The sequence below is a fragment of the Mustela lutreola genome, chromosome 9, assembly GCF_030435805.1.
Source record: "Mustela lutreola isolate mMusLut2 chromosome 9, mMusLut2.pri, whole genome shotgun sequence".
Lineage (NCBI taxonomy): Eukaryota > Metazoa > Chordata > Mammalia > Carnivora > Mustelidae > Mustela > Mustela lutreola.
In genome coordinates, this window is record NC_081298.1 from 145,904,577 (window position 1) to 145,928,358 (window position 23,782).

A 23,782-nucleotide genomic window follows, 5' to 3' on the forward strand; every position below is an offset into this window, starting at 1 on the left:
AAGAAAACAGTAGAAAACCCAGAGAAATATTGCCATATAAATTAAAAACAAATGCTGAAAACTCTAAATATTTTTTTTTTTTTTTAAAGCAAGTTGAGACATAGACTTACAACATGATTAAAATTATGGGCAAAAGGAGTATGGAACCAGAAAAAGTCAAAGTATATGAACAGAAAATATGTGAAACAGGAAATATAATCAAACAAAAGGAAAATTTGCTAGTATTCAGGTAAATTCAAATAAAATTTGTCATCCTGTTTTTCTGATGTACAGACTTTGCCTTTCCCAGTGTCAGCCGTAACAGTGGAGTTTTTTATGGTGCTACTCAGTGGGGTGTCAGCCAGTTAAACTTGGGTAGTATTTTGGGGGGACAGTTCGGCAGTTTAATAAACAGCTAACGGATCTTGAGTCTCTCTGATTGCTCAGTTCCAGCGTTTAGGGCCCTATCTGAAGACAGTCGCCAGCGAACGGCTCTATCTACAGAAGCTGGAAGTGGAAATAGGGCACACGTTCAGCAGCAGGGGTCAACGAGCGTCGGGCAGACAGTAGTGCGGTGGGTGCCCAGAGTCGGAGGGGCCGTTTCCCTCTGTGTTTGCATGTGTGTACGGTTCCCTTTTGGTTCACAGTATGCTTATGCCATAAGTTCTGATCATTTAAAAATATAGACTTTTTTTGGTCATACCTAGGCCTTTTGTACTATGAATTTGAAAAGTAATTCTCATGTAATTTCTGGTTCTTTCATGGTTTGATTTTGGGCATTTCAAGTCATTGATGAATTTGGAGTTTACAGCGGTCTGCTATATGAGGCAGTGGATGAATTTCCCCAGAGATCACCAGTTATTGTGTAATACAGCTTTTCTGCAATGATTTAAGGTGCTGTCTTTATTATGTAGTAAATTATTTTATATGTTCGAGTCAGTTTCTGAATTTTCTGTTTTGTAAAACTGGGTTTCCCGCCTCTTTTTGCCTCTACGGTACAATACGCAGGCATCACCGTACGTTGCAGCTTCTGGCAGAACTTGTCCCCCTCATTCTTTTACATACTTTTTCTCTATATTCTCTTGCTTGTTTGTTTTTCCATATGAACTTGGGAATCATTTCGTTTAGTTAGAGACACTTGTAAAACTTAGAAGAGAAGGTGAACTTGATTTCATGAAGACAGAAGTAGAAAAACCATCATAAGGGGCAGCTGGGTGGCTCAGTCCGTTAAGCGTCTGAGTTTGACTCGGGTCGTGATCCCAGGGTCCTGGCCTCGAGCCCCACTCCGGCTTCCTGCTCGGCAGCAAGTCTGCTTCGCACTGTCCGCACCCCTGCTTATGCTCCCTCTGTCGAGTGAATGGATCTTTAAAAAAAAAATCTTAAAAATCTTTTTTTTTTTTTAAAGATTTATTTATTTATTTATTTGAGAGCGAGACAGAGAGCATGAGCGAGGAGAAGGTCAGGGAGAGAAGCAGACTCCCCGTGGAGCTGGGAGCTCGATGTGGGACTCGATCCCGGGACTCCAGGATCATGACCTGAGCCAAAGGCAGTCGTCCAACCAACTGAGCCACCCAGGCGTCCCAAAAATCTTAAAAATCTTAAAAAAAAAAAAAAGAAGAAAAAACATCATAAGAAAATTCAAAAGAGAAATGGCAAACAGCAAATCAATATTTGTGACTTATTGAATAGAAAAAGATTAATTTCCTTACTTTACAAATGAATACGAAACAGAACAGCGCTAAGAGACTTGACGGGACGCAAAGAGACTTCCCGTTACTCGGCCAGTAAAAGCTGGGGGGTTCGTGGCAGAGAAACGCCCTGCCACTTTCTGTGAACCCTCGAAACTGGGCAAAAGAGAGCGGGTGTGTGCTTGCACCCGTGGGGTACCCGGTGAGCGTGCCTGGGACCTCGGAGGAGGCCGGAGCCAGGAGGCCGCCTCTTTTCCTGCCCGAAGGCACCTTCCCCGGCTGCTGGGCCAGGATGTGCTCTGGGGCCCGGGCTGCGCTGTGTGAGACACTCGCAGGCCCAGGGGGGCCAGGGCGAGGGCGAACTCCAGCACTCTGCGAGGGGACCCCACAAATCCCTGTGAGTGCCGTGGAGCCAAGAGCCACCACCGAGGAGCCAGGATGTGACCAGTTTTCAGTTCAGCGCTGGAGGGGCCGCAGCTCCGGCACGGGGTGGGGGGGGGTGAGCACGTGAAGCCCCAGGACACTGAGAGAGCCCGGAGGGCCGCACCTGGCTGCAGGGCTCCGTCCCCAGCACGCGACAGGCGCCCCGGCTCCCGCAAAAGCAGGCCTTGGGAAGACTGAGCTGACGCAGGGTTCCTGGCACTGCCTGCTGCCAAGGGCATCGGCCCCAGAGACAACGACAGAGTCTGGACCCAACATGCAGCGTATTCACCGGGTCCGGCAACCATCTGGTTTTGCCAGAAGTGGGTAGAAAAAGGAAAATCTAACCCATAACGAGGAGAAAGATCTGTCAAAAGCAGATCCTGAAAGGCCAGAGATGATGCAATTATCAGACAAGGATAAAAAAACACCCTTTAAAATATGCTCAAGTATTTAAGGAACAACCAGCATCTATTGAGAACAGAAACGGAAAGAACCGAAGCAGGTGAACTTCTGAGCTGAAAACCTTGTCTTTGCAATAAAAAAGGCATTTGATGGCTTGAGCCACAGACTCGACATCTGCGCCTCGTGGGCTCCTTGGCTCTTCAGATCGCTTTTCCTGTGAGAAGGGTGATCTGTCCCCACAGACTTCGGGTCTGGAAGGGTTGTCTGTGCATTTTTGGGGACAAACACTGCTTGCGTGACTTGAGGACACCCAGGCAGGCCTGAAAGCTGGGGCTGTGCAAACACAGGAGTGGTCGCTCACTTCCCAAGTCTCAGAATTTTATTCACAAGGAGAATCTATGCAGATAGTTCAGTATTCTGACAAAAATATCCAGATAAATATTGTATTTTTTATTACACACAGTTGTAAGTTACATCTTTTGTTAATTCTTCAGATTTTAATGTCTTTTAACTAGTATTGAGGTGAGCTAAGAATTACAGAGAGCAGACACGTAATTAGGAGATTGGACTTTGTTTAAGATCTTTTAGAATCCCAGGATTTTATAATTTCTGGCGTTTTGAGAATGTAGGGTTTCCCAATCTCAGAGTGAATTGATGTTATCAGGAAAACAGAGATGAGACAATAATTTGAGGGTCTTCAGGTCACTTATTTTGTCTAGAAGGATGGAATTGGTCAATGCTCAGAAAAACTGAAACCATAATACATATCTAACTCCGTTTACTAGATTTTTTCATTAAAATCTCCTTTTTTAATCTTTCAGTGAATAATCCTATACCTTCCAATTTGAAATCGGAAGCAAAAAAGGCTGCTAAAATTCTGAGAGAATTCACGGAAATAACCTCCAGAAACGGACCTGATAAGATCATTCCTGGTAAATAAAATATGTGCCTCTCGTTTCTCTGGGTTGCGTGCGTTAGTTGCTGGGTGCACTCAGATGGAGGCCCCAGGGGCAGCAGGCCCGCAGAGCACTGCTTTCCTCCTGGTGGTCTGCCGGCTGGGCTCCTGGGGCACCCCCGCTCCCCCGTAGAGACCCCTTCCGGCCTCCTCCTAGTTGTGTCCAGTTGGGCTTCCCCAAACTCCCCTGTCATCATCCTTGGTTTCTGAAGCCTTTGCAAGCTTATCTTGCAGAATCACTAGCCAATCTCAGAAACCAATTTTAACTTTGGGTTTTCTTTTTTTGAGGTCAGGTATTTATGTTTTGTAGGGGTTGGGGAAGACATGAGTCAATCATTCCTAACCCAGCTGTGCATGAGATTCTTTGGATCATGAAAATAACAGCACCTCTACCAGCACCCCCCCCCCCCAAATCTGCCCCATACACCCTGGGAGCAGAGCGGCCTGGGCAGGTCTGTGACAGAAGCAGGAGGCCAGAGGCTAGGATGGGCTTTGGGGAACCAGCTGCTCCCAGTTACTCCTACTGTTCCTACGGCTGGTACCAGGAGCAAAGATTCCTACGCAAACTGGCTTGGGGACTGCTTCAGGCTACTTTCGCTCTTCATTAATCATGGGCCTGGGAAACAGATCCTGCATCACAAAACGGATTTAACTTCTTTTTTTAAAACTAGTTTAATTTCTTACACCAGATTTTTTTAAAGTTGTTTAGCAGAACTTTAAATGTTAAAAAAGTTTAATTTGCTGTTGTAATAATATTATTATATTTAATATATAATACTATATAAATATTATTATTATCATTATTTGGGTCTGGACACTACTACTGCCATCATGAAGACCGGCTCCGAGGAGCCTTGCTACCCCACGTGCAGACTGGACCAGCCGCTGGACATCCCCTGGGTTCTTGTTAAAAACGCAAGACCTCAAGGCACCACTGAGGCCTAAGGGGTCAGAATCTGCATTTTTCACAAGACCTCCAGTGATCTGTCCGCACATACCAGTTTGATAAGTACTGTGTTAGGGCCTGAAGAAAATTCAGCCAGAGAAACGGAGTCTTCGGTGGCGATATTCTGGAACAGGAGACAGCAGACATTTCTGACATGTGTCAGCTGTTTCAGCAAACACAGCCTGCTCGCCCAGTTTATGGGCAAACTGTATTTCCCGGCATAGAAACATCTGAGTATGGATTATTTATCAAGCAATTAGTGCAGTAAAATTCCATCAGGGAATCTGTAGTCAGTGCATCTATATTATAAATGAAAAGCTAATTCACAAATTATTTAGGCATTATTGGTATTTTAGTGTCCCTGAATTTGGATGGAAAATCTCTAAAAACAAACCTGACATTGGAAATATGTCCATCTACTTTTGTTCTGTCTAAATAGAGGCAGTCCTGACCGTACGGGCAGAGAGTGGAGAGTGAGTTGTAGGAGCAGATGTTCTGCCAACATGTGGCTGTAGAAATAACCCTCTGTGACAGACAGTAAGGTTCCAGCCTCATACGGTGCACTTGGAGCCTTGCAGAGTCCCGGAGGAAGGCAGGCGCAGCCTCGTTTGCTGTTCGTTGCTGGGCTCTGAGGCTCCACATGTCCACGTGCAGACGTCATGCTTGTGAGCATGTTATCTCTGAGACACTGCCGTTGACATTTTGAATTGGCGTGCATAGTTACACGAGAAACGTCGTGTTTTCCAGAGCCTCCTCAAGAGCATTTCCTTGTATTTGAGTACAGGTCCAATGTGGCTTTCTTGGTGGAATATTTGACCAAGGACAGTACATCAAGCCATCTCCCCTTGTTATTGGGAGATGCAGTATTGTGTGGGGGAATCCGGGGGGGCAGTGTTTGGGGGGCGCGTGTGCTGATAACTCACTCTATGTGATGTAACCAAGTGTGTAATCTCTGTCCTCAGTGCGCTGGGACGCACGTGGTACTTAAATACTTGAACGAAAGCTAAAACTCTTCTAAAGTGGCGAATCACTTCGTTTTTCTGTGCTCACATGTAATTTTCGTGTTGGTAAAAGGTGAACCAGCTGTGTGGCTCTGAGGCCCAGGTTCTGCCATGTGCAGGTCACCCTTGCTGGCTTTCTCCTTCGTACTTGGTTCCATATGGATTGCATTCCCTTTAACATAGTAACCTGTTTTTTATGGGTTATATTCTCAATTAATTGAAATTTCCAAATCATTTGTCCTGCTAGTACACGTCAACTAAAAGAATCTCATCACGAATCCCATCTGTTGCCCGTATCTGGGCGTTGGTTCTGTGGGTGTTGGAAACAGCACAGGGAAGGATGGGGCGGTGGGGCGATCGGGCCCCCGTGTCGCTGGCGAGTTGTTCTTTGGCCCACCGGTGCCACTGAGACGGTCCTGAGAAGCCTGGGGTCCTGCCCGTCAGAACTTCTGTGCATCCGTCTGCTTAACGTCGTCTGTTCAGGCAAGTCCACTCCAGACCTCACCTGCCTGATGTCTTTAATTTTGCAGCCCACGTCATCGCTAAAGCGAAGGGCCTTGCCATTTTGTCGGTGATAAAAGCTGGATTTCTAGTAACTGCTAGAGGAGGCAGTGGGGTCGTGCTGGCTCGTCTTCCGGACGGAAGTAAGTTGACTGTCTTCATTTTGGACACCCCTGGCGGGGATCCTCCTACTGCTGTCACCCTGGAATGTGCACTCTGCATGTCCCATCCACAAGGCGGGGGTTTCCCGTTCTCTTCTCCTCTTAAAATGCTAGATGACACTTGCAGGCGTACATCTGCTTCGTCTTACGTACATTTTGTACTTCTTCCATGGAGCAAATACTGAATGTGACAATATCTGCATTTCTGGTGTTGAATATGAATCTTATTTTCAGCTTTATGGTACAACTTTTCTTTTATTCTCTGGGAGTTGATAAGAAGATCAGAGCCATCTGGAAACTTCCTGCTATTCCTGTAGGAAACAATAAAACCTGAAAGTTTTGTTTAAAGCCTGTGCTTTAAAGGTGGAAGCAGGTCAGGACAATACAATTCGGCTTTACTTTCTGGGGTGGAGTCTACCATCTGGCCTGTCAGAGGTGAGGTCACAACACACTTTCCTTAATTCCCGAAGATTTAGCCGGCGTCTACAGCGACATCTAGAATGTACGCACATGCGCCATGACCGACTGAAATGCTTTTTATACTGATTTAACATTCTCATTTTGCTCATATAATTGAATATATTTCTCTCTTAATAGATTTTTTTGGTGTAGGTAAGTTAATTTTAATCTGGAAGAGAGTGTAGGACAATGACCGTAGATACATCTGGGAGTATGTGGGGCGTGTGGCCACTGAACCTCGGTGGTCAGGTCCACTGTGTCCTATGATGTGTCCCCAGAGTAAGTTGGAATCTCTCCCCGAAGCTGTGGCCCAGCATTTCGTGGTTTAGTCCTTGCCGATGACCTGGAAACAACCAAGTTCCCTTCTTCTCGAGCACTGCACACACTTTCCTGAGAGACCTCCGGGTCACACCAGACAAAGTGGAGGCCCACTCAGAGGGTCTTCAGTGTCTGTGAGCTGTTCCCTCCGGGGGTGGACAGGGGCACCATCTGCAGAGGGGGAGGCCTGACGACCTCCGGGGTCTCTCAGAACCTCAGGTGGCCTTTTTAAAAAAAATTATTTATTGATTGATTGATTTATTTGTTTGTTTGTTTGTTTATTCATTTGACAGAGAGACACAGCGAGAGAGGGAACACAAGCAGGGGGAGTGGGAGAGGGAGAAGCAGGCTTCCTGCTGGGCAGGGAGCCCGATGCAGGGCTGGATCCTGGGACGCTGGGATCATGACCTGAGCCTAAGGCAGATGCTTAACGACGGAGCCACCCAGGCGCCCCACAGGTGGCCCTTTCCATTCCCTCCCCGCCATCCTGAAGGCCAGCTGCTCCGTCTGTAATTGCCCGGATGAAACAGCAGATTCCCCAGATCCTGGCCAGATGGGCAGTCTTCAGACAGGGAATGTTCTTAGCATAGGAAATGGAAAACAACTTGGGATTATATGACACTAATTTCTGTAATCGAAACTCCCCTAAGCCTGGTGGATTAGTTCTGAATATATCCAAGCAATATCCTGTTATCTAGAAGACAAAATTAGGTTCAGAAGCCAAGAAGCCTTTCAGAAAGTCCTTTATCTACACAATCTCACACTCCCCCCATCAAATTAATTTTTTTCCCTAATTCAAGTGGAATTATTGTACTTAGTTTTCAAGTGTAAGGAAATTTATCTTGTTAAAATCTTAATAATCTTGAATTTGTAGGCTATTTCTTGTTCTACTAGGTACAAAAAGACCAGTTTTTGTCCTCAGAGATTTACAATAGAAACAGTTTATTATTGTGTTACCCTTAAAAGTGATTATAATAAACTTATCTTGACTCCTTTTGCTCTCTTATATCTATGATAAAGCTCTAACTAAAAAATAAAATTATACACCTCAATTATTTTGTAAAACTTATAAATATTGAAAGTTGCAGTGGTCAAATGCTATATGTGTTCAGTACGGGAGGGTTCCACAGTTGGATGAATTACACATGTTTATAAAGGACGTGGATTTGTGAGTCTGTCAGCCTCAATATCTAATACCTTTCAAACATTTTTTTAAAGATTTTTTAATGATTTATTTGACAGAGAGAGATCACAAGCAGGCAGAGACACAGGCAGAGAGAGAGGGAGAAGCAGACTCCCCAATGAGCAGAGAGCCTGGGGTGCGATACGGGGCTCGATCCCAGGACCCTGAGATCATGACCTGAGCTGATGGCAGAGACTTAACAGCTGAGCCACTCAGGTGCCCCAGCAATGTCACATTTCTTAAAGTTGTTTTGTCAACATTCTGTACATTGAATTTTGATGAAATAGATAATATCTTGTTCACAAATTTGTCTATGGTAATTGTCATAAAAATATACCTCTAGTTTCATAATTTATGTAGCAGTTGGTGAAGGAACTTTAAAAAGCTGCTTCATACCGCAGGAAACAATGACCCTTTGAACTTCACCCATGGTTTGTTCCTAGGTGCCGGGGGTCTGGAGGAGGGTGCTGTCTGTGTGCAACCTCTGAACAGAAACCCACCCGCAGAAATACGTTATTCTAATTCCGACCTTAGCACCCTTCAGTCAAAGCAAACGCAACTTGAATCAATTTTTTTCAGTAGTTTGACGACAGAAGGGTGAGTGTAGTAGATGAAAGCTCTTAGAAAGCTTTAAACCTGGGGGCATCTGGGTGGCTCAGTGGGTGAAGCCTCTGCCTTCGGCTCAGGTCATGATCTCAGAGTCCTGGGATCAAGCCCCACATCGGGCTCTCTGCTCAGCCGGGAGCCTGCTTCCCTTCCTCTCTCTCTCTGCCTGCCTCTCTGCCTACTTGTGATCTCTGTTTCTCTGTCAAATAAAGTCTTAAAAACAAAAAAGAAAGCTTTAAACCAAACTGTGGTCTTGTACCCTGATTTAATGGTGGTGTTGGCTCTTCCATGCATGTGGATCCTTCATTTGTAGACTTGCTCTGTGAAGTGCTGCTGTGAATTGATATTGTAATCAGTAAAATACTTTTAACCAGATATATATACTCTTATTAAGTAATATTAAAATTGCAGGGAGAAATGCCACAGTCTCATTATTTTTAAAAGAAACACTGTTCATTCTCACTGTAGCATTTTTCCTACCCATATTTGTGTGCCAAGGGGCTTTAATGTTAGAGTAACGTCCGTGTCTCTGTTTTTGTTAGAATGGTCTGCGCCTTCAGCCATCGGGATAGCGGGGCTCGGCGGAGGCTTCGAAGTGGGAATTGAGGTAAGTGTGGAAACACACAATTGCGGTTTTCTCTAAAACCAGCTGAAACTTACTGCACAGAACTGGCGAGAACCTCCTGTTCTCATTTCACCACCGACGCAATCCGTATTTCATTTTCCGGAGAGATGCCCTCTTAGGACTGCCCGGTGTCTCCCATGTTCTTCATGGGGAGTAGAGCTCGGCCTGTCCATCCTGTGCTCTGTGCCCACCTTCCGCGCATCTCTGGAACAGATACGCCTCACAGGGACCACATTGTCCTTGGCCGCCTGTGGCTTGGGCTCGCAGGGCTGCTGATGTCCATGTTGGGCTGTAGAGCTCCGGCCCCGGGTGCACCAGGCTTCACACAGTCTGCCTTCAGGTGCGGTAGCCCCACGGTTGTGCCCCGTCTGGCCTGCAGATTACTTCAAATGCCCACTTTGCATGGTTTCGTTTTGTGACTTGGCTCCTGGTGATGACGGCCTCTCGGGTGGGCTCCCGGCCACAGCACCCTGTTCCTGGGGGTCGTCTGGGGTTAGCATGCCTCCGCCAGCTTCTCCTGCAGGGGGATCGGGCTTGCTTCTTTCTTTAACGAAAGGGTTAAATTTAACGGCAGAGCTGGCATCTTACTCACTGCAGACCTCCTAGGAAAGCTGACCCCGTTTCCGGGTGTCTGTCTTACACTGTCTACTTGCTCTCTTGCTAGTTTTCTTTCAGGGAATCTGTTTGCTTTTCCTCTAAGTTGTGGAAACGAACCTAGAGTCTGGCCCCTCTCCCACCTCTGTGGAGCTTTGACCTGGTTCCCTCATAAGCTTTGACCTGGTTCCCTCATAAGCGACATCACCAAGGAACACAGGGTCATTTTACTCTTCTTCAGAGAGAGCTGAATTGAGGTGACCCAGAAAATTAAAGGGTCATTTTTTTTTTTTCTTAAACTGACTTTTAGAGTTTTCCCTTAATTATACTGCGATGCCACAGGTGCAGAGGACAGTACCAGTCAGGTATTCACATGGTCGGGGCCAGAGCTGTGCGCTCTCTGCGTGTGTACACACCAAGCACTGTGCAAAACAATTTTATATGTATTACTTGAAAATGCACGTAAGAGATAGCTCACACAATCATGGGGAAAATTACTTAATTTTGCTTAAAAATGCTAGGTAATTCTGTATTATTTGACCCTGCAGTCTTTAGAAACTGTCCACATGTGCGCTGGAAATAACAGTTCATAGGACTCACGGTGAAGTATTTCCTAGAGGTCAGTTTGCTGGTGTACTTAGTTCGTGCTGTGGAACTCAACTGTATTTTCTTTTTATAAAATGATCCAAATTAAGCATTTTTAAAAGAATCTACTTGTCTTGGGATCTCTATTAGGTCTTTTCAAGTGCGGTCTCTTTTGGTGGTATCTTCTGTAGGTCCCATGAAAAATTGATTTGAAAACATTAGAAAACATTAAAGAACTATATGAACTAAGTAATCTTTGAAACACCAGTTTGTTTGGCCTTTTCATGTTTTATTGAGTTGTGGTGAACACACCAGGCTTTACAGAGGATTTCAGCTAACCCTTTACACATCTGTACACGTGTCTCTGCACGTGCCTGCGTGTGCAGAGTCTACGTATGGACGTGGCTCCTGTTATCATACCCACCTTAAAACAGAGGAATGAGCTAAGGTTTCAAGATGCTCAATTGTTTGCCTAAGATCCCATGATGTGCAAGAGGCAGAAGTTGAATTCACACCCAAAGAGCTAGATTTTTAGCCCAAATTCTTAGCCTCAGTCAGTATGCCTTTCCTTTTCTAGGGTGTATGTGACACACACCCTCGGTCTTCAGAGGGTAAGTGAGTGTGCGCAGGAACAGGTGAGAGGTGCAGAGTGGTCAGAACGCCGCGGGTCAACCAGCTCTCCAGGAGGGGGCCGGACCGGGCTCGGGCCTCCAGCCCCGAGGGCTCTCCACACTTCTGGGCTCGCACTGGGCTCTGTGCAGTGGTGGGGAGCACCTCCTCCATGCTGGCTCATCTGGGGCATTATTCCCACATTCTGACTTTTGCTTTTACTTAGAGAATTAAGTCAGTAGGGGCATGAACTAATAGTTAACTAGCTTCCTTCTGTTATTCTGAATTTCTGCCCCTAAAAGAAAGTGGACAACATGCTCTTTATCAGTGTAGACACGTGACCTTGCCAGGGACTTCAGTGTGGAAATGTCACTGAGGACCCTGGATCTTACGCCCTGAGTCCTAGCTGGTTGCCTTTCTTGGCATGTGTAGTCGAAGGGAGTACTTGTAATCTTCCTGACAACCTCTGTCGGATCTCTTCCGGCTCTCACCGTGACAGTCCAGTCACCTCACTAGACCTCTGTCACTGCCTACATCACAAGCCTGCCGAGGACCGGGAATGTGCACGGAGCCCCCCAGTATGGGTTTGGTGCATAGTGAATGCTCAGCGGTGTTTGCTGTGCTAACCCGTGGAAAGAGCCATGGCTTACGTCCTCTGCTCAAAACAAAAATGATTCTTCTTTCTTTTTCTTTCACTGTCTACACTGAAATTCTTGCTACATCATATGGTATATATTTTGAGTTTTAATCAGCATATATTTTAAATGACATTTGTGCATAATTATTTTTAAAGAAATGGGTCTCTTCATTTTCAGGTATCAGATTTGGTAATAATTTTGAATTATGACAGAGCAGTAGAAGCTTTTGCAAAAGGTGGTAACCTGACCCTTGGAGGGAATTTTACTGTGGCAGTTGGGCCCCTGGGAAGGTGAGTACCATAAAGTACTTTCTGGACAGCTGTTGGATAGTAATGGTTTAAAGATTATACATGGTTTTGCCCTAAGAAGAAGCTTCAATTGAAACGAAACTGGTTTATGGTTTATATATGTCCTGGAGGGTTTGAGGTTGTTTGGAAATAAGAAATTTGTAAAGTACAGCCAGTGTGATAAAATGAGAAAATCTGAAACTGGAACAAACAAAAAAAACTGAATACTTCAGAAACGTAGGCCATTATATCGACCGGGATGGAACATAAAATTTACCTTTAAGCTCTGAAGGAGCCAAGTCCAATTTAATTAACTGGTAAAAGGCAGCATTGATCAAGAAAGAAAAAAGACTTTCTTCAGACTGAATTATGGAAAATTGGAAATAGAAGCTTTTCACTAGAGTAGTATGTATAGTACATAGAGTGCATTTTACCCCTCTGTTAATGGAGTTTGCTGGTGTACTTAGTTACAACTAAGTAGTTGCAACTAAGTAGTGTACAACTATTTTGGGGTCATTCAAGCAATATAGAAATGCTGAAAACTCAGAACATGCAATCTTCTAGAAAGGTTTCTAAATTCCATGAAAATACTCAGTGTAAGAAGAACCCACAGACCTTAGTACTCTTAAAAGGTACATTCCTGTTTCAAGAAAGGGAGACAAAGTCGGAAAGTATCCGCTTTCCATGTGTTCGGTACAATGCAGTCCTCGGAATCAGCACGGCCTTTTATAATGGTTTTACATACCGTGCCCTTCCCCATGCCCTGTCCCTGCTCTAGCCCACGCTAAGCACGAGTAGCCCAGGAGAGCAGGAAGGACAACAGAAAGGCACGTGACGGACGGACAGGACAAGATCTGTCCTTTGAGCGAAGTGACCTGCAGTGCAGTGCTGCGCATGCCATCTTAGGGCCCAGCCCGCCGGACTCCAGGACGCAAAACCTTCTCTTTTGCAGGAATTTAGAAGGAAACGTTGCCCTGAGAAGCTCTGCCGCTGTCTTTACGTACTGCAAATCAAGAGGGCTCTTTGCTGGCGTATCTTTAGAGGGCAGTTGTTTGATCGAAAGGAAAGACACTAATCGGAAGTAAGTCAGGCCAAGTAATTCTCACCGGTTTCAGGAAAGCGTGATGAGAAGAGTGACCCCTCCGAGGTCTGTGTCGTGGCTCAGAGTTTACAGAGTAACCTTGTGTGTTCGTTTTTAACACAGCATTAGACTCCAACTGTGCATTTATTTATTTAAAGATTCGATATGAAGTAACATGTACTTAAGAAAATATAGAAGAGACAAAAAATTATTTAAAAAAAAAGCCATTCTACTTCTTTAAGAGTAACATGACTCACTTTTAGCTTTATTGCCTTACAGTGTTTTCCTGAGCATCCGTTCCCCTTGTTTGGCCACATACGATTCTGGTCACAACAATTACGAGTCCTTTTCTTTCCCACTTAGCGGTAGAAGAATCTTAAATATGAGTCGGTGGCTCCATAATATTCACCAAGTTTGTTTCATGCACCTTGTAGGTCAGTCAGATGTTCCTAATAGGAGAGGCTGTCTGCTATGACGCTTTGTCTTTCTTGCATAAAACTGAGACGAATTCTGATTTTTACGAAGGGATTGAGAGCCTGTGGCGCGCACTGAGGGGCACGGGGGTGGCGCCTGAACAGGGACCCTTGGGACACTGAAAGGAAATGTAAAAAGGGGAGATTTAGACATTCTCTAACGGGTGAAGAACTTGTACTCTAAACTGGCTAGTTTTTCCCCGAACTGTGAGTCCGGCTGCCCCGACAGACCGAGCCACTTCCCCAGAGCCTGTCCGCGTCCGGGGCTGGGAGCCCGGGGGGGTGGGGCACAGCGAGCCCCGGACGGGAGCCTGCGCGGAGGCGACCGGGCCGTCCCTGCGAGCTCCCCAGTGCCGGGTCCGTCCGTCTGTCCGTCCGTCCGCGCGGCCGCGGGAAGTCGGAGGAGCCGGACCACCGGGGTTTGCGGAGGTTTTCCTTCTGGTTTGATGAGCCGGAGGAACGAGGCGGGGAATTCTGGTAGAAACTGGATTCTGGGCCTTTGGGCGGATTTCCCGTAATCCGGAGTAGACTAAAGCGAACGCACGTCTTCGGCCGCGGGGCGAGTCCGTGTCGTTCGGACCGAGGAAGCGCCGTAGGGACCGGCGGAGCCGCAGCTGCGGCGTCGTGCGGAGCTGAGATGTCGAAGCCTGTACAGAGTGTGCGCTTCGAGGTGCGTCGGCTTCAGGGGGGGCCCTTGCACACGCGTGTGTACGTGTGTGAGCGTGTGCACGCGATCGCGACGCGCGCCCGGGGACTTCCGGGACGGGCTCCGAGGGGCGCGCGGGGGCGCGCGGGGGCGCGACGAGTTCGCGGGAGCGCGAGCGGCGCCGACGGGCCTGTGCACAGGGGCGGCCCGACCCGGACTGGGGAGAAGCCGCGGGTCCCTAAGCGCCGCCTCCGACCCGTTCCACCAGGTTTTACTGTCGCGACGTCCGAGCCTACGACCTGCTCTTCGGAGAAGCGCCGCGGCCGGCGCAAGCGGACGAGCTCTATGAGGTCCTGGACTCCTTCACCGCCAAGTACGAGCGTGACGGACAGCGAGCCAACGCCCGGAGAGCCGCGCGGGAGCGGAGGCGGGCTGCGGTGCGTGTCCCCGCGGTGCGTGTCCCCGCGATCCCGTGTCCCCGCGGCACGTGTCCCTGTGGTTCCGGGTCCCCGCGGTGCATGTCCTTGCGGTGCGTGTCCCCGCGGTCCCGGGACGGTGGCTTCGGAGCGCGGGCCGTCCCGGACCTCAGCCCCCCGGAACCCCCGACTTCGCGCTCACGTCCAGTCACATGATGTCCTCGGGGACACGTCGAACTCGGACGCGTCCTTGGTGGCAGCTTCAGGGCGAAGCGTCGCTCCTCTCCCACAGTCGCCTGCCCCGGCGTGTGGCTGCGAGCGGGAGACAGCGACGCCCACGACGGCCACGCTGAGGCCGCGAAGGGCAGAGGCTTTGGGCGCGGAGCCCCAGCGCGGACTCCGCAGCGCAGCGTGCCCGGACGCGCGGAGCCTCCGCTGACCCTGCCCCACCCCCCGGACCGTGGCTGAGGGGAGCTTCCCGCGACAGGAGAGTCCCCCGCAGCCCCGTCGCGTGGCCCTGGGTCAGCCGAGTGTGGCCCCGAGGAGTGCGCGGGCCATGCGGGCGCTCTTCTCCGCAGGTGAACCGGGTTACTCTGCCCTTGGATGCGCCGACGTGAATTAGTGCTTCCATGTTTTCTCTTTGTGCTGCTGCAGGCGACAGACATGCCTCCCACGCCGACGCCGGGACCGCAGCCGCCCCCCGCACGAGGCCCCCGAAGTAAGTCCTTGGTCGCGACGAAGGCGCGTTCGTTACTGCGCGTGGTTGTCCCGAGGCTCTGTCGTTCCACTTTGGGTCCGAGGGGGGGACGGACGGGCTGAAGAGAAGAGGGACGGCGCGGCCTCCTCGCCGTCGGGGACAAGGCCCGTTGCCGGAAGCTTCTCCCGCAGAGTCTGCTCCCCCCAGAGGCCGACCCCCCTCGGGCGGGACGCGCCGGGTTGGAAGCAGCTGGTTTCCGGTGCGCGCCTGTCCTCGGGAGCTCCGGTGTCCCCCGGGCCGTCCGCGTCGAGCCGACTTGCAGGACCGCAGGGTTCGGCCTCCGCCCCTTGTCCCTCGCAGGTCCGTAGGACGGTCACTCCCGGGGTCCTGCCTCCCTGGCGCAGAGGGTCGCATGCCCGGGGCCACCACTGAAGGGGGCGACGCTTCCCGCGAGCCTCGGAGCGCGGAGGCCGGGCCCGACCCCGGCCGGCTCCGATCGACCGTCGGTCAGCCGCGGAGAGACCGGTGGGCGGACGTTGGCGGGCCTCGCCGGGGGGAACCGGCAGGTCCGGGAGGAGGCGCCGAAGGACCCGAGCCCCCCGCTCCCTGCTCCAGCGCCGTGTCCCACCCCTTCACGGGGCCCTGGCGAGGCCGCGCACTGGCCTGAAGGGAGCCCCGGGGAGGTGCCCGGGACCAGCTGCTCTTCGCTCCCGCCTCGTAACCCGCCTCTAACCCCGCACCTCCTGTCCGCGGCCGCGCACTGGCCTGGGTCCGACTCCGGCGCTTACTCGTCCGGTGGACTAGCCTCTGAGGAGGGAGACGCCCCCCGCGTCGACGTTTGTTCGAACCCTGGGCGGCCACACGCAGTCTGACCCGCACGAGGTCTGACCCGCACGCGGTCGGTAGAGCCCGTGGCGTTTCCCAAGTCCCGGAAGACGGACGAGCGCGGGGAGGTCTCCCGCCGCTCGACGGCGCTCCCGCCCCGGCGCGGACTCCACAGGGCTCTGCGGCCTGCGGGGACAGGGGCCGGCGCGGTTCTCTTCCTGCTGTGACGCCGTGACCCGGGGGCGAGGCGACCGCCCGGCTTCCGCAACTGCCGCTGAACTCGGCCCCGGAGGCCGTCTGCGGGTTTTAGGGTCCCGTTGAACCGTTTGGGTGTTAATTAAAAATGTGCGCGAACAGGAGCCGTTTGAAAATTAGTTTGAATTGAGCAGACGAGGATGTCGGAAAACCGCTGCCCTGGGGGCTGCACCCTCGGAAAACGCGCGGGTCCCTCGTGGTCGCTTTCGGGGAGAAGATGCGTGTGTGCCCCGCCACCCTGGAACCCAGGTCAGCGCAGTGGTCCGGCGTTTCTGACCCTGCAGTAGCAGAGGGCGACCCCTGCCCGATGGCGGGGCTGCTTTCTGGGATTAAACTGTGATAAAGTAATGTTTCCAGCGATCGTCGGGAGTGAAGATACGGCTCTTAGGTGCGATAGGCTAACCCGTCTTCCCGATGCCCCCGGTGTCCCTGTTTTGCAGGTAACGGACACAAGTGCAAGCTCTACCCTGAGCTTCCCGGCCTTCCGCAGAGAGTTGGTAAGTACGACATCTGTGCGATAAAATGACTCACCTGCGTCCTACGGTCGCACGCTAAGGACTCGGCGGTGTCTAAGCTCTGGGAGGGCAGCACCTCGGGCCACGCGCCTCTCCCTGCTTCGTAGGGAACTCTCCTGGTGGCACTCGTCCGCGGTGAGGAGGGCGACGGGACCGTGCGGGGCACCTGCGCAGGTCCTGCCGGCGGAGGGGCTGGCACCCCAGCTTGGGATGGAGCCCCTCTGACTCGCAGGGGCCGTGGGAGGACCAACCGCAGGATCTTCTACGATCTGGTCACCATAGAATGACAAGGTTTGTTCATTGTGAATTGCAACTTCATCATCATCACATCTTGTCCGGGTTTTAGCCCCGTGAATATTTTTGTATATTTTAAGGATTTTTTTTTTTTTTTTTCATGTTCAGATATTTTGCCGTTATTGGCAACTACCTAAAACTTACTAGGATGTACTGTCTTACTTCAATATTCTTAACAAAACGTTCCTGGGGAATTAAGCAATTATTTAGAAATGTGAATGGGACACAAAATGAGGGCAAAGGTGAACCAGTTGTCGCATAGCCTGTTTATTTTCTCCCGTCACCTTTTGTCACTGGAGTCACAGAACCCCATACTCCTGGGAAAGTAAACTACGGGGCATCACTGCTTTCATGGAAACGGACCTCAAGGTAGCTAAGTACACATTTTGGTTTTAATTTGTAAAGATATTTCAAAAATGTCTGGTAAGCACAGTTCCTTCCACGGAAGTGATGCTTTCCTGGTGCAGTTGCTTCTGACTTCCCACGTGCTTTCAGCCTGGCTCCCCCGGTGTGGAGCCCGCTTCCCGGGCGGTGTCCGGGAAAGCTGCGGTCGCCCTGCGTCTGAGGGGCTGCTGCCGGGATTGACGGTCTGAGCACGCTGAGCCGTGGTCTCGCGCACAGCGGGAAAACACTAAGAGGCTTTTAAAATGTAGTTTGCTCTCTTGAATGTGATTTGCAACCGGCTGGAGACTATTGACCTTGCCAGTAATTTGACCTTGGGACACACACACCCTTCAGAAGCAAAAGGGGCGAACATGTAAATGCTTATACCCAAGTAGCATAGACGACTAGAACTTTATGTCGCGGTCTTTCAGGAGACTCTGCTGGAATTAGACCTACACTTAGATAGCTTGCAGTTAAAGCGGTTCTTAAATTTGAGGTCAACAGACAAGCTGAGTTGCTGAGGGAGAGGGGCCAGCGGGGACACCGAAGGACAAGGGACAGCGGAAGTAGAGGTGACCCCCTTTCCACAGGGTTCTCCAAGGGCCTGTGCCCGCAGGCTGGGTGCCTCAGGAATGTTAGAAACACCCCTCAAAGGCACTGAGGGCGGTGTGAAGTTAGAAGCAGCAAACCCTGAGTGGGCTCTGGAATCAGGCTCGGACGTTGAGCATTGGCCATGCGACCACAGACAGTTCTTGGCCGATCAGGTTTTGTTTATATATTTGAGTATAGGGTGAATTAATTTGTACAAACAGTGGGTACTGGGATAACTTTCTCCAAATATAAGGGATGTTGAAAAAAAATGGAAAAGAAGATTTAAAGTCTATTTTTAAAATAAAACTTACTTTACATGATTGTGGGGTTTTTTGTTTGTTTGTTTGTTTCGTTTTGTTTGTTTTGTTTTGTTTTGTTTTTTTAAAGCAGCTGTCAAACCAGTTCAGTTCTTAGCAAGGACTTTCTTACATCCTGGCCAAGCACTGCTGCAGAGAAAAAGCACAGGGCACAGGCCTGAACCTCAAGTTAAACACGACCTACCAGGACGTCCAGGCTGCCGCGGGCTTGCTCTCTGCCTGACCCATACACGCTGACCAGCTGCACTTCTGCATGGCTGTTGGGGAAAGCAGTGATTCTCCTAACTGCGTGTACTTTTGTTCTACCCTTTGGAAGCTCCAGCTATCTGGTGCTTGGGTGTCTCAGCGAGACAGCCTTGCAAGTGCACAGCCTGATTTACTGTACCTTGTCCCCGTGCCCTCCTGTGTCAGTCTTCACCATCCACCCCCCATTCACCCTGTAGTTGTCAGTGACAGTCTGGACACGTCCACCGTGGGGGCCATCCTGTGCTGCAGGGTGCCCTGGGCTGAGTCAGTCTGTGCCGATAGGACTCCTGCCCCAGTTGCGACAAGCACAATTGCCCCAGATGTTACCATCTGAGAGCGGCTGGTTCTGGTGGACTCACCTTGTGGCCTTGTCTGCCTCAGTCCCCAGGGACTGTCATCCTCTTCCAGAGGATGTGGTCCCCACAGTGATAGACCCCCACCCCCGACCTGGAGACTTAGGTCAGTCATGCAGCTCACTACTGTATTAAATGTACCCAAAACCGAGGACGTGTCTGTGCTCTTACTTCCACTTGCCTTGAGACGCCCTCCCGAAGGCTGGGATTCCTTTCCTGAACCATGTCGGGGCCAGAGACGCTGCTTACCTATGGCTACATGACGCAGAGCACGGAGGAAGCAACAGGGAAGGACGCAGTGAGACCCAGTAGATGTGGCCTCTCTAATTAGAAGCCTCAGGGCAGCTGCCCGTCCCTGGGGCCTGTGATCTGTTTCCTGTTGTGGGTCTGACCTGGGAGAGAAGAGTAACCTGTGTTTGAATTCAAGTTGGATATGATGAGGAAAATGGCTAATTGTTTCAAAGAGCCTCCATATTTCTTTCTGTCTTTTTTTTTTTTTTTTTTAATTTATTTGACAGATCACAAGGAGGCAGAGAGAGAGGGGGAAGCAGGCTCCCCCGTGAGCAGGGAGCCCGATGCCGGACTCGATCCCAGGACCCTGAGATCATGACCTGAGCTGAAGGCAGAGGCTTTACCCACAGAGCCCCCCAGGCGCCCCAGCCTCCGTATTTCTTGAGCACAGGAATAGGAAACTGGAAGGCCTGGGTCACTCAGAAGGGAAGGCATCTGTGAACGCCAGATACTTTCATCAGCAGTGGGGCCGGTTTCCGTGGTCCCTGGGGGGCTTTCCCTTTCTGAAAGGTCCAACCCCCCTCCCGGAAGAAAAAGGCCCACTTTTTTTTTTTTTATAAGCTATTTTGTGGGCATTAAACTTTTCCTTGTGGGAAATATCCCGAATATTTACAGCAAAGGAGAGCTTTAAGTCATTTTGCTGGAAGAAGCAGCAGTAGGGCCTGGCCTGCGGGGCCTGCGGGCTGCGGCCTCCAGGGCCTTCATTCGGGCTGGGCTCCCTGCCTCGTGTTCTTGTGTGTGGATTTTCCCCGAAACGGCTTCAGCTTCTGAGTCTTCTGGGGCTCCCCCCGGCTCCCTGTCCTGCCCGTACTGCCCCTCGCTCTACCAGCCACGATCCCCGCCCCTCTGCCTCATGTCTGCCCAGAGTTTGGGTCGGGGAAGCCCCGCCGTGCCGCCGCCTTCTCTCGAAACCGCTGGCTCTGCCCTCGCACCACGTTCCCATCAGCACTTTGTCCTCCGTGCATCTGGAAGGTACAGCTCAGAGGCAGCACCTGTCACCATTGCTCTCGTCCCTTCGGATGTCTTAATGTTGTGCGACACGTGGCTGCTGAGATGGCGATGACTTCCAGAACACTCCCTGATGCTCACTGGGGCTCCTCCAGTTGTGCTTTGTGTCATCCGAGACGTCTGGAGACGGGAGAGGAGGAGTCTTGAGGGTGTCCGTTAACTGGGGTTGAAGAGGTTGAGCTTCGTGTGTGGGTGGTGAGTAAGCTGATGGGAAGATGCTGTTCAGAACGACGTTCCCTCTCACACCAGCTTGCATTCCTCCGGTTTAATGACAGAGAGGCCTGTTGTGAGGACTGGCTCGGTGTCCCACTGCGCTTGTCACATGCAGAGGAACGGAGGGCTCGTTAGTGTGTGTTGGCTGTCACTCCGCTGGTCTCGATGATACCCAGGCTGCATCAGGATTCTTCTTTTCGGTGACACACGTTTGTCCTTCTTCCTTAAAATGGACAGACTGCAAGTTCACATGGTATAAATTACAAAAACAGAGCATGTCTGTGGTAGAAAAAATAACGACCCCCGGAGTCTCTGTGATGTGACCCTGGGTTGCTGCTGGGGTTGTTTCCGCAGGACTCGGACAATTCCGGGGCACCGCTCTCACAGGAAGGACTGTCGCACGCTGTGTGTGGGTGACACACGGCGAATCTCGCTCAGTACGGTGTAACTCAAGTCTTGACTTTTTATTTCTTACCAACAAGCCAAATTTGGTTTATCTTTTATTATAGTATTATCGGGTTAAATAACTAAGTTTCAGAATTCGGTTATTTATGTTTTCAGTGTGCCTCTACTAAGACGCATTTAACAACCATCAAATTGCCTAAAATGCGCACAAGGATGAATGAACAGAAAGTATCTGTTTCTCTATATTTCTTTTGCTGGTGCACAGTTCGTAAAGTTACTGTATTTTACTCGTAATAACTCCTCAGTTCTCAAAGTATTTTCTTCCTAACACAATATAAAAAATTTTACAGATTATGTTGAAACTCTTATTAAGGGGCACCTGGGTGGCCCAGTGGGTTAAGCCTCTACCATCGGCTCAGGTCATGATCTCAGGGTCCTGGGATCGAGCCCCGCATCGGGCTCTCTGCTTGGCAGGGAGCCTGCTCGCCACCCCAACCCCGCCTGCTGCTCTGCCTGCTTATGATCGCTGTCTGTCAAATAAATAAAATCCTAAAAAAGAGAGAGAGAGAAACTCTGATTAAGCATAGGCAGACCTTCTTCTTGCGCTGGTTTGAGTTTTGTCTCTGTTCCGACAGTGTAGAGCGAGCAGCCGTGAAGCCTGTGGGGAAAGCGCTCCTGAACCGGCAAAGTGCCTGGGAGTCGGAGCCCTCAAAACCAACGGCTCCTGAGCGCGGCTCCTGTTCTGTTCTCTTTAACATTTTGTGTTATTTTTCAGCACGATACGTGTTCTCTTCAATCCCTGTCCTACCCACTGCCCCTCGGGTAACCGTATTTCTCTAGAGTTTAGAGTCTGGGTCTGTTCCTCAGATTCTGTGTGTTTCTCTCTCTTTTTCTTCCTTTGCACATTTGTTTCTTAAATTCCACATACGAGTGAGCTCATAGGATATTTGTCTTTCTCTGACTGACTTATTTCCCTTAGCGTAATAACATCTACTTCCATCCTGGAGCATGGTTTTTCAATTAAATCCTGTATGATACAATCGTGACCATAAATGTGTTTTTCTCTAACAGCTACAGTTCATGGAAGCCACAATGACCATTCGATTAAAAGGGGGAAAATGTAAATACAGTTGACCTTTGAACATGTGGGGCGTGGCATTTGGGGGCACCAAACCCCAATCAGCTGAAAATCCACATATCACTTTTGATTCTATGTCCTGGCTCCTGGGATCGAGTCCCGCTCTGGGCTCCCTGCTCTGCGGGAAGTCTGCTTCTCCCTCTGCCAGTGCTCTCTTGTGCTGTCAAGTCAATAAATTAATTTTTTAAAAAAAAGGAAAGAAGGAGAAAATACATTTATATTATCATACTGTTAATCACAAAAACATTCCATGTGTAAGCGCCCACCGCGTTCAAGGGTTGGCTTGTGGTGGTATCCTGGAGATCATTCAGAAGTCCAACAATTACAACCACAGATATTTGCTAAATGCATAGTCAAGTATATAATAGTAGGTAGTTTGACTTGTGTGGATTTAGGAAGTGTTATTACCAAACACTTGCTCTTTTTGAAGAAGAAAAACACGAGTTTAATAATAGGATGAAAATCTCACAGACCCCATGTGCGAAGGCATTAGAGTATCAAGTAGGGAAGTTAATTTACGTCTTAGCCCCACACCCTTCCCAGGCTTTCCCATCAGACGTGTGCGTAGTCTAAGTACCTCTGCTTGTTTGTTCTAGGCTATCTGGACGAGCCCGTGGAAGTGACGGCGTTGTATTCTTTCAAGGGACAACAGCCTGGGGACTTGAATTTTCAAGCTGGAGACAGAATCACAGTTATATCAAAAACAGACTCACAGTTCGATTGGTGGGAAGGAAAGCTTCGAGGTCAAACTGGCATTTTTCCAGCCAACTATGTTGCCATGAATTAAAGTTTATATTATTTTCTTCTTTGAGAATTATAAAACATTTATTTCTCCACGGACAGGATTTACTCTGCAGTTAGGCAGTGTTTAATATAAGTTTTAAAATACAGCTCTTTTTCTTAAACTTTTATCAAATATGTAAAGATTTTTTCTCTCTGTATAGCTGGTTAACTTACATACGTTTCAATACTTCATACTAATTTTATCACACATCCTATTTAATAGTTAATATACTCCAATTCATATGGTCACAGTCCTTCTGTGTTCCTTTTCAAGCATCGCTAAGCCCACAAGTGGCTCTGTATGTGGTAATTGCTTATTCTAATTGAGGATCTTAGGGGCAGGCTGTGAATACCGACTCATGTATTTCTATTTGCAAAGTGCCTAGAGAAGAAGGAATCTGCTTAAGGAAGGTATTTAGTAATCCTAGTTGTAGGTGCAAGCTAGAGTGTGAATCCTTAAAGATGATCTTTATTTCCTAAAAACCACCTCTGTGTGTGTTGGTGGCAGAGACCTGCTGTTGCGAATTTCAGCCGCTCTGCATTGAACAAAGGTGACATTGACTTTTCTTCTGCATGAGGTTATGTTTATTCATTTCTAGTAGGAGAATCAACTTATGTTGACATGGCCTAGTTGTGCCTAAATAAATGTTCTTTAAATGATAAGTTAGGGACGCCTGGGTGGCTCAGTGGGTTAAGCAGCTGCCTTCGGCTCAGGTCATGATCCCAGCGTCCTGGGATCGAGTCCCACATCAGGCTCCTTGCTCCGCAGGGAGCCTGCTTCTCCCTCTGACTCTGCCTTCCACTCTGTCTGCCTGTGCTTGCTCTCGCTCGCTCTCTCTCTGACAAATAAATAAATAAAATCTTTAAAAAAAAAAAAAAAAAAAGATAAGT

The 23,782-nt window shown here is 49.3% G+C and overlaps 1 protein-coding gene across 6 annotated transcripts in view; it reads left to right on the plus strand.

The window, feature by feature from the left end:
• The window catches only part of SH3YL1 (SH3 and SYLF domain containing 1), a 33,607-nt gene extending 10,663 nt beyond the window's left edge, over positions 1-22,944 (plus strand). Inside the window, exons 2-11 of one of the 6 annotated variants that reach the window (XR_009344490.1) lie at positions 3,314-3,424; positions 5,925-6,038; positions 9,165-9,229; positions 11,851-11,963; positions 12,913-13,041; positions 14,429-14,612; positions 15,231-15,294; positions 16,794-16,850; positions 19,572-20,547; positions 22,705-22,914. Coding sequence is in view for 4 of the 6 variants with exons in the window: in XM_059132804.1 (XP_058988787.1) it covers positions 3,314-3,424; positions 5,925-6,038; positions 9,165-9,229; positions 11,851-11,963; positions 12,913-13,041; positions 14,429-14,612; positions 15,231-15,294; positions 16,794-16,850; positions 22,705-22,895 (1,028 nt within the window). In the remaining 2 variants the exon portion in view is untranslated. Of the gene's footprint in view, positions 1-3,313; positions 3,425-5,924; positions 6,039-9,164; positions 9,230-11,850; positions 11,964-12,912; positions 13,042-14,428; positions 14,613-15,230; positions 15,295-16,793; positions 16,851-18,527; positions 19,205-19,571; positions 20,548-22,704 lie in introns of those variants that run through there. The other 5 variants (XR_009344491.1, XM_059132804.1, XM_059132805.1 and 2 more) reach the window with 5 other exon arrangements.
• Positions 22,945-23,782: the final 838 nt, after the last annotated feature.